This window comes from Chiloscyllium plagiosum, chromosome 33 (assembly GCF_004010195.1).
Source record: "Chiloscyllium plagiosum isolate BGI_BamShark_2017 chromosome 33, ASM401019v2, whole genome shotgun sequence".
Lineage (NCBI taxonomy): Eukaryota > Metazoa > Chordata > Chondrichthyes > Orectolobiformes > Hemiscylliidae > Chiloscyllium > Chiloscyllium plagiosum.
Genome location: NC_057742.1, coordinates 15,276,850 through 15,286,966, shown reverse-complemented (window position 1 = coordinate 15,286,966; position 10,117 = coordinate 15,276,850). Strand labels below are relative to the sequence as shown.

General features: G+C 40.7%; 1 protein-coding gene across 3 annotated transcripts in view; it reads right to left on the bottom strand.

The window, feature by feature from the left end:
• Positions 1–778: 778 nt before the first annotated feature.
• Positions 779–10,117, bottom strand: part of si:busm1-163l24.3 — a 34,760-nt gene continuing 25,421 nt past the window's right edge. For all 3 annotated transcript variants that reach the window (XM_043675013.1, XM_043675014.1, XM_043675015.1), the window contains 2 exons: positions 7,225–7,436; positions 779–2,119 (listed from right to left, as the gene is read on the bottom strand). In XM_043675013.1, the coding sequence (XP_043530948.1) occupies positions 2,035–2,119; positions 7,225–7,436 (297 nt within the window). In that variant the 3' untranslated portion in view covers positions 779–2,034. The remainder of the gene's footprint in view (positions 2,120–7,224; positions 7,437–10,117) is intronic.

Genomic DNA, 10,117 nt, shown 5'->3' with positions numbered 1-10,117 from the left:
TCTGTGAGTATGTACACTGTAAGGTTCCTTTTATTCTTCTACTGCCTAGCATTCATTTGCATAAAGTCTTCACGACGGTACTATGGCTTTAAGAGGTGTATTTCGTCCTTATTTTTGTGAAGAAAGGTTGAGACAGAGGCGCCAAGCAGTGTGCTCCAAGCCAATAAACAGCTTGTAAGGCCTTGGGATTTTAATAAAAGTTGGAACAATAGAAGCCGCCTGAATGAGTGGAGTCAAGCTCCTACTGTTGCCACCAGAATTTATAGTTTTAACTTTCTGCGGTTGCAGGAGTTTTGAAGATGGATATGGAAGTTTTTATTCTTCTCCCTGTCTTGTATGCCATTCTAGCTGCAGCAAAAGACCCCCAGCTTTAAGCTGCAACAATCTATTTTTACTGAATTTGCCTTTGCCAAGGGTGTGTTTATGGGATGTTACTATATTTGAACAGTTAATTAGTAGATAATGTATATTATTTTAAGCATTTTGATGGAGGTAAGTCAATTTTCCTTTTATTTTGTCTGTATTTTAACTAGTTTTATTTTTGTGTTTTGCTTAACGTCCAGTAGTTTAGCCAATCAAATTGCATCTGGAACTCAATGTCTTGCACTTACCTTTCAAAATAAGAAAAGACTAGGGTCTAGACTACCTTTAATATATTTTGAAAACACTTCCCATATTAGGCCTCCAAAAATGCAACACCCCACTCCTCAGAGCCATTGTAAGTTTCAGCAATGTGAAAAATATAATGTTGGGTTTTGGGGTAGTAATGACAGCACAATGGCATTTATCGATTTAATTAATTACAATTTTTGAAACTAACAACTTCTGCAATCCACTGGTGCAATGAAACACTGAAATCCAACAGTTGCTGTCAATTAATCTACAGTACTTCTCCCAAGGTTGTGGTGACTTCAGATGGGCAATCCATTAGAAATCATTTGAACTGACGATTTTGCTCCTTTTCTTATGCTATTAATCTCTCTACTTAATTGTTTCTTGCTGTATGAGGTGTAACTGGGTTTTAATGAGGGTTGTACAACAGAATTACTACAGAAAACCTCTCTGGATCCACAAAGCTAATTTTATTTGTGGGATGTAAAATTTCTCAATTTCACATTTGAGTGTATATGTTTAATGTCAGTTTTTACACACACTGATGTTTCCTTCACTTATTCCTGGTTTAATATAATTTTTGTTTCTTGTTCTGGACTAAGACCACTGCTGGAGGTCCTCTTAAGTTGGAAACCGCTTCAGATGAATGATCAAAAGAAATCCTTCTATTGCACAGCTTACTAATCTTGACAGGCAAACACCATTGCTTTGCTGATTGCAGACTGATTTAAATGATTATGTTCCAAAATGATTCTTTGGTCACAACATTGGTTTCCATGTCACATGTATCATCAGGTTGACTGCTTGCTTAAATATTTCTCTTGGTGTAGCATCCAAACTTACTGTCTAATTTGTACCTTTGTGCATTAAAAAAAAATTTTTCACTGAATAAAGGCCAGCATTTATTGCCCATCCTTCACTGTCCAAAGGGCAGCTAAGAATCGACCACATTTCCGTTGGTCTGGGGTTGCCTGCGGGCCAGAGCTGGTGGTGAGGGCAGATTTCCATCCTAAAGAACATCAGTGAACGAGTTGAGTTTTTCCCACAATTGACAATGATTTCATGGTCACTGTTAGATTCTTGATTCATAATTTCATACACGTACGATAGAATATTGCTAATATTAAAAGTATTTACAGTCCAGATTTTGCAGTAAAATCTGTCATTGCAAATGTGTAAACTACAAATTACTGGGATTGACACTGAAGCTAATTCTTGAATCCAAAAAATGAGACTCCTTAACAATTTCAGCAAAAAAAGTGTGACGCAAATACATTTTTTGTTGTTGCAGATTTCCTCCACGTGAGTTGAGACTTGCTTTCTTTAATATCTTATTTATCTTGACCTTTTTGGTTTTAAAAAATAATTGAAATAAGCATATAATAAAATATGTACATTAAAGCTGCTTCCACTGATTTGACATTATAATTCAGACTTCATTTGAATACCATGGCTCTCCAAAGCTGCCAAAATATTCTTGAAATAATTGGAGTCTGGATAACCTTGCCTGTAAAACAAGAATAAATTTTTTTATTTTTCAGGAATTTTAATCCATATTTCCTCTGCAAATGACACATTAGTTTTGGTTTGTGGCTGAACATACTTTTGTATGTAATTTTGAAAAGCAGCATCATCAATCAATACCTTATTATGTTCTAACATGCTAATGAAGTTCAATCCAATTCAATTGAGCTATTAATTCAATGTCTTATCCCCTCAAAGCCATAAATTGCTGAGTAACAAGACTTTTAAAGATCATAATGTCAGAGGTTGATTGCTGCTCTTGCATTAGCCAGGATTTTCATGTTTCTGACTTTATCTCTCTCTTTCCCCCCCCCCCCCCCCCCCCCCCAACAACTTTCCTCAATCCAATCAGTCATTGCCTAAACTGAGATTTCTAACTACCTGTTTTAGAATTGGGCTTTTAACAGTTAGTTTGCTTTCGTGTTAGGGTTCAATTCACATCCAATATTCCCAGAAGTGTCCATGTTGAAACTCTGCTGTACTCTAGTACTTACACATCTCACCTTCAGCTTTGGCATTCAGTTTTGTGATGAAGGGCTTTTACCCGAAACATCGATTTTACTGCTCCTCGGATGCTGCCTGAACTGCTGTGCTTTTCCAGCACCATTCTAATCTAGACTCTCTGGTTTCCAGCATCTGCAGTCATTGTTTTTACCTCTTTATTCAGTTTTGAGTTTGTTTAGGAATATATGAAATGTTTTTACAGCCATTTAGCTTGAATTTTTAACTTTCTAAACTTAGAGTTTCAGATCCAACTGTGATCACACAACTCCAAGCGGTTTAGTATGCTTAGCAATTTTTTGTTCAGTTTGTTATGAAGGTGTAGGTGTGTACTGTAACTTTTTGAGTGGAAGCTAGCACAGTCCTAGAAAAGCACAGTATGCTGAGAAATTTTAAAAGTGTAATATTTGGTGGTGAAACAAACTAGCTGGAGCTGAGTAGCCAAGGTACAATGGCCAAATTCAAATTTGGCCGATCAGTTTCAATTATGCCCCAAGATACCAAAATCCAATCACATTTTAATATTTTGACACCAAACCAATGAGACTGTCTGTCTGATGTTTTGGGATATATAAAATCGGATATTTTGAACAGTTGAGAACTGCAAAGAGCAGCCAAGCACCAACTGACTTACTATCAGAATAGCTCTCTGAAAGGTACCTTCCCGTAAGAAATTTATCCAGCAGCAGAACAAAGAAAAGACGACTCAGGACAATCTACAGTCTAAGAGGAGAATTGACACAGCTGGCTGGTTTTGAAATATGATTTTTTTTTTGTAAATCTTGGTGTTTTTGTCAGACCAGTATTGTAGAGTAGGAGGTAAAAGACGTTTTAAGAGAAATGAGTTGTAAATAGTTGTCTAAATGTTCTCTTTGGGACTTTAATTATTTTTTTCTTTTTGTTCTTTTAATAGTGATATTTGCGACAGTTCTTTGCCACTCAATTTAACAGATTACGGCAATAGGTGAGCTTTTGTGTGTCTGGTTTAAATTAGCAGTAGGGCTTAACCATCTTGTTACAAGATCCAAATGCACACTCTAAATTTCTCTCATTATCATCTGGTCTCCCTATTTGAGATGTCCCTTTTTTTATTGTTCGTTCTTGGGATTCATTGGCTGACCCAGAATTTGCCCATCCCTAATTGACCAAAGCCAGTTCAGAGTCAATGACCTTGTTTGATCTAGAGTCACATGTGGGCCAGACAGGTCTGTGAGAGAGTTGTCCTGAGTTGGGGTAGGTCGAGTTGCAGGGAATGTAGGTACCGGCGCATGGCTGCAAGCGTGGAGTGGAGGATCCGGAGGGAGGTCCGTTGCTGGAGGCTGCGGATTTGTTGCAGGTACTGGTAGTCCTGGTTGGGTCCAAATTGTGTTGGTCGGAAGGTGATCTGGAGTCCATGGGGGATCAGTCGGTTCCGTAGGCAGGTGCTGAGAAAGGAGACATGGCTGTGGTAACGAGTCTGCTTCAGAATGTGGCTGAAGAGCTTCTGTGCAGAGGAGATGACCTGGGGTGTGCAGTGAGAGAGGGACGGCACAGGCCCTTCTTCAAGAATGAGCCTGAAGAAGGGCCTGTGCCCGAAACGTCGAATCTCCTGTTCTCTGGATGCTGCCTGACCTGCTGCGCTGTTCCAGCAATAAAGTTTCAACTTTGATCTCCAGCATCTGCAGACTTCATTTTCTCCTCACATGTGGGCCAGAGCAGGTAAAGACAGCAGATTCTCCTTCTCTGTAAAGGACATGAGTGAACATAAGTTCAAGGACAAGGGTACAACATAAACCAATTTCTGCAGTTTTGTGGGGCCTTCCAATGTTCTGGTCAGGGTGGAACAGGGCCCATGATTTCTGCCTCTGGCCCTGAGTGAATGTCATAAAAAGAGTTCATTCAGCAGTAATTATATGATCACCATGAGGTTAGTTTTTTTTAATCCAATAAGAATTTAGAATACAATTCACCATCTGCTATGATGAGATTCAAATCAATTTCCCCAGAACATTAGCCAGACTCATCCAGTCACATTACCAATGTGCCATTACCACCTCCCAGTTCCATATTCTCATCACCTCATCCGGCACTATCGGTTAAGTTCATTTATTTTTTATTCTTGCGTATCAGGCACTGCAAACTTCAGCAACTGATACTGTCACCCCTTGGGCAGATTCTGTCTGGTCTGGGAGACAGTAAGGACTGCAGATGGTGGAAGTCAAAGTTGATAATGTGGAACTGGAAGAGCACAGCATGTCAGGCAGAATTGGAGGAGCAGGAAAGTCAGCGTTTCGGGTCAGGAAATCTAACTTCTGTGCCTCAGTTCCATCCCCTTATGACCCCCTCCCATCACAATGGGCTATAAGCTCAAACACCAGTGCTGAGTGCCTCCTTTGCTTTTGTGTGTGTCTTTGAGTCATACTCTTCCTGCTCTGTTCCCCATTTCTGATGTTTTCTGCTGCCTTATTTCCTCTGGCCTGTTACTCTTTTTCACTTGGAACTGCTGTATGGCAACATCAAATTTGGCCTTTCCATCCTAACCAAGATTTTAAAAAAATATTTCTTCCCCAAATCTAGAAACTCCACAATTGCATTCCAGGGATGACCGGTTTGTCCTCAGTCTTGTGTTCTTCTGAAACCAAACTCTTGCTGCACTTGCAGTGTTCTAGTCTCTGATCCAGCCTGGTCATTACTATTGAACCGACTGAAATCATGATCACTATTGCTTTTTATGTTGAGCAGTAGATCCTGGTAACAGTTGTTATTGGCAGGTGTACAATTCCACCTTTGAATTTTATTTTAGAAGTGGTGCCATTACCACCCTCTTGCACTGGAATTTTTCCCATTGTGTTACTTCAACCCACCTCCTAAACACATGCCTTCCCTTCCCATACAGAATACTGAATGGCCTGGACAGAGTGGATGTTGGGAACATGTTTCCATTGGTAGGAGAAACTAGGACCTGAGGGCACACAGCCTTAGAGTAAAAGGAAAATCTTTTAGAACAGAGACTAGGAGAAACGTCTTCAGCCAGAGAGTGATCAGTCTATGGAATTCACTGCTGCAGAAGGCTGTGGAGGCCAGGTCACTGAGTATATTTTAATAGGTTCTTAAGTTTCTCAACCCTATTCTGTTTTCTCCCCATAACCCTTGATACTCATCAGACATGACTGAATAGTGAAGCAGAAATTAGGTCTTATGGTCTTCCATTCCTTTCCCTTTGTTCACTCAGCCCCTGTTTCACAGGTTTGTAACAGTTTCAAACCTGTTTCATTGCAAACCATTTCATTCCTGGCAATTATTGATCTAAACTGCTAATACTTCTCCTCTTCCCAGCTGCAGTCTGACCGACTGTTTGCAGTGTTTTCTGTTTTATATAGTACCTCAGCCCCCACCCACCAACATGGTCCTCTGATGCTGCCTGACCTGTTGTTTTTCCAGCTCCGTTGTTTAAACTGACAGGCCACTGACTGCAGAATAAATTTGTATCTGAAACCCTTCACGCTCAATGAAGCAGCTCTGTTTGATTATTATTCACAGTTTGAAAACAGGGAGAAAGTGAGGGCTGCAGATACTGGAGATCAGAGTCGCGGAATGTGGTGCTGTAAAAACATAGGTCAGACAGCATCCGAGGAACAGGAGCGTTGACTTTGAGCATAAACTCTTCATCAGGAATGGGCCCCTGCCTGGCAGTGCTTTTCCAGCAGTATACTCTGACAGTTTAAAAGCAGCAATTGAAAGGAATGGAGTTATTTGTAGGACAAATGTTTGTGTTAGAATCTCATTTCAGATGCAGAACAAGCCTTCAGTTTAGCACCTCTTCCAAAATCAAGGTTCTTCCTCTATTGCAGCAGTCCCTCTACAATATTGAACTCCAGGCTCAGACCAGGGCATGAACTTACAATGATAAAATGCAGCAACTTCCACTATCATTACTGTGTATGTGTAATGTGAAATAGTCCAATTCAAACTGATTAGGAATCTGGATTAACACAAAAAAACGTGTAGGGTTGCCCAGTCAAAATGCCACTAGCTTGCAATTGTAAGTTCTGAAGAAGGGTCACTGGACTTGAAATGTTAACTCTGCTTGCTCTCCAAAGACAGTCAGATCTACTGAGTTTCTCCAGCAATTTCTGTTTTTGTTTCAGATCTTCAGCATCTGCATTTCCTTGTTTGAATTTATTACAGACTGAATGCAGTTTTATAAGCAACTAAAATACAGCGTCAGTACTTGTTTTGATGTTTGTTTGGCAACTGGTTTAAGTTTACACCATTTCAAATTTTAAAATTGTATTTGTAGGGGCCATACATAACTGAATGAAATAAGATTGGGAACATATTTCAACACCAGAGTTTTGATTTTTTTTTTAACAAAGTATAGTTCTCTCCAGTGTCTGATTTTTCTTTAAGTTTTTTTTTCTGAATAGACCTTTTTTTTTAAAATTGCAGTTTGAGGATAGTTGAAGTTAATCTGAAGGTATTAATACATTAAGGGTGATGCAGAGAGAATGATGTAGCAGCTGGTGGCTAAATATCAGTCTTCAGTGGCAAAGATAAAATAAGAAACAACAATCAAACTGTGTTTAAAAGAATGGGAGAGAAACTTACTGAGACACTCCTCCAGTTGTCTTCGTTTTGTGAGGGATATCATTCCATGTCACCCGAGCCAATCCTGAGGGAACGGATACGATTTTGAAGGTCAGGCCTCTAGCAAAGGCTTCCTTTAACAACTTTAAGATCTTTCTGCCTTTAGCATTATCTGGCAAAAAGGCCTGAAAGGAACCACCTTCAAAAGGTTGTCCTGGGTTTGGATCGCATTCCTTTAAAAGAGGCAACGAATGAGTACTCAAAGCAGATTTTATGTTTGATGCAGTTCAGCTGAATGATCACGGCTTGAAATATTAACTCTTGCACTGGCTACAGATGTTTTGGATCTGCTGAATGTTCCTAGCTTTTTCTCTCTTTTATGACAGATCACCAACACTGCAGTATTTTGCTTTTGAGGCTGATTTTTATAAGCAATAATTTAACCATCGATGTCCTGGAATTACAAGTGTCTAGAAACTTAACTGGACCAGTATAATTAATATAGCTACCTGAGCAGCTCAGAGGTTGTAGGTTCAATGGTCAATAATTCACCCATGTCTCCCCAAACCCTGTCCACTATTTAAAAGGCAAAAGTCAAGACTGTGATGGAATTGTGCAGCTCCAACAATGAGAAGGTTAATACTATCTAAGACAAAGTAGCCAGTGTGGCCCACACCCCATTCATCATCTTAAATACTCACTCCCTCCATCAATGCTACATGATAGCGACAATGTGTACATAGTGCTAAGCCTCAGTTAACAACAACTTCCAAGCCTGTAACTTCTGCCTCCAAGAGAACCAAGGGTAGTAGATGTAGGTACACAGATGTTCTCGGTATCCAACTAGCTGTGTGTGTAATCATGACCTCACTGAGCATGGTCAGTACCTTGCCTGCTGTGAACATTCAAAGAGATATGCTGTTTGGTGACAGGCATTTGCCCCTGTGGGAGGGTCGAAGACCAGACGGCATAATCTCCGATTGAGGGGTTACACATTTAACACCATGATGAGGAGGAATTTCTTTTCTGAGGGCTGTGAATCTGTGCAATTCTTTACTGCAGAAAATGGTTGAGCCTGGATGGTGATTATGTATATTCAAGGCTGAGACTGACATTTTAAATCCAGAATTATGGAGAAAAGGCAGAAAAGTGGAATTGTGGATTAACACAGCGGCCATGATATTGAATGGCAAAGCAGATGGGTTGAATGGCCTCTCTCTGCGCCTATGTCATATTATGCTCTTAGCTTGCCTAAATGATCTTGAAGGTTAACTGAATGGACAAGACATATATGTTGAAAAATGCAAGTTTTCTATTTGCTCATGGGATGTATCACTGACTATTTATTATCCATTCCTAATTGCTCAAATGGCAGTTAAGAGATGACGGCCTAGTTATTATAAAACTATTAATCCAGAGACCCAGGTAATGTTCTGGGTTTGAATCCTGCCTCGGCAAATTAATAATAGAATCCCTACACTACAGAAGTGATCTGCAATAAGTCTCCAAAGAGCATCCCACTCAGACCTGCCACATTCCCATAAACTCACATGGGGCTTTTAACCATGGTCAGTCCATCTAGCCTGTACATCTTTGGGCTTTGAGAAGAAACCCACACAGACAATGGGACAATGTGCAAACTCTGCACAGTTATCCAAGGTTGCAATCAAAGCCAGGTCTCTGGCACTGTGAAGCAGCAGTGTCAACCACTGTGCCGTGCTGATAGCATTTGAATTCAATAAAAATCTGGAATTAAGAATCTAATGATGACCATGAATCCATTGTCAACTGTTGGAAAAACTCATCAGCTATTTGGTTGATTCCTGTCTTCTTGGCAATTTGGGATGGGCAATATATGCTGGCCTAGCTAAGGACATCCTCATCCCATGAATGGATAAAAAAAGTCTCCGAATCCCTACAGTGTGGAAGCACGCCCTTCGGCCTAGTGAGTCCACACCAACCTTCTGAAGCGCATCCCACCCTGCCCTATCCCTGTAACCTTGCATTTCCCATGGTTAAGACCATAAGACATTGAGTGGAAGTAAGGTCATTCGGCCCATCGTGTCCACTCCACCATTTAATTATGGCTGATGGGCATTTCAACTCCACTTACCAGCACTCTCCCCGTAGCCCTTAATTCCTTGCGGGATCAAGAATTTACCAATCTCTGCCTTGAAGACATTTAACATCCCGGCCTCCACTGTGCTCCATGGCAATGAATTCCACAGGCCCACCATGCTCTGGCTGAAGAAATGTCGCCTCATTTCTGTTCTAAATTGACCCCCTCTAATTTTTAGGCTGTGCGCACGGGTCCTAGTCTCCCTACCTAATGGAAACAAATTCCCAGTGTCCACCCTTTCTAAGCTGTGCATTATCTTGTAAGTTTCTATTAGATTTCCCCTCAACCTTCTAAACTCTAATGAATACAATCCCAGGATCTTCAGCTGTTCATCATATGTTAGGCCTTCCATCCCTTGGATCATCCGTGTGAATCTCCACTGGACACGCTCCAGTGCCAGTATGTCCTTCCTGAGTTGTGGGGCCCAAAATTGGACACACTATTCTAAATGGAGCCTAACTAGAGCTTTATAAAGTCTCAGAAGTAACTTAGCCTGCACAACTATGGGCAATTCAGCATGGCCAAATTACCTAACCTATTCACCTTCGGACTGTGAGAGGAGGTCAGAGCACTCAGAGGAAATGTACACCGACAGTCGTCCAAGGGTGGAACTGAATCTGGATCCCTGGCACTGAGGCAGAAGTGCTAACCATTGAACCAACATGCCACTCCATTGTCAACCACATTGCTGTGCATCTGGAGTCACCTGTAAGTCAGACCAGTTAAGGATGTGGGATTTCTTTCCCTAAAGCACATTAGTGAACCAGATTAGTTTTTTTTAATGACAACTAACTG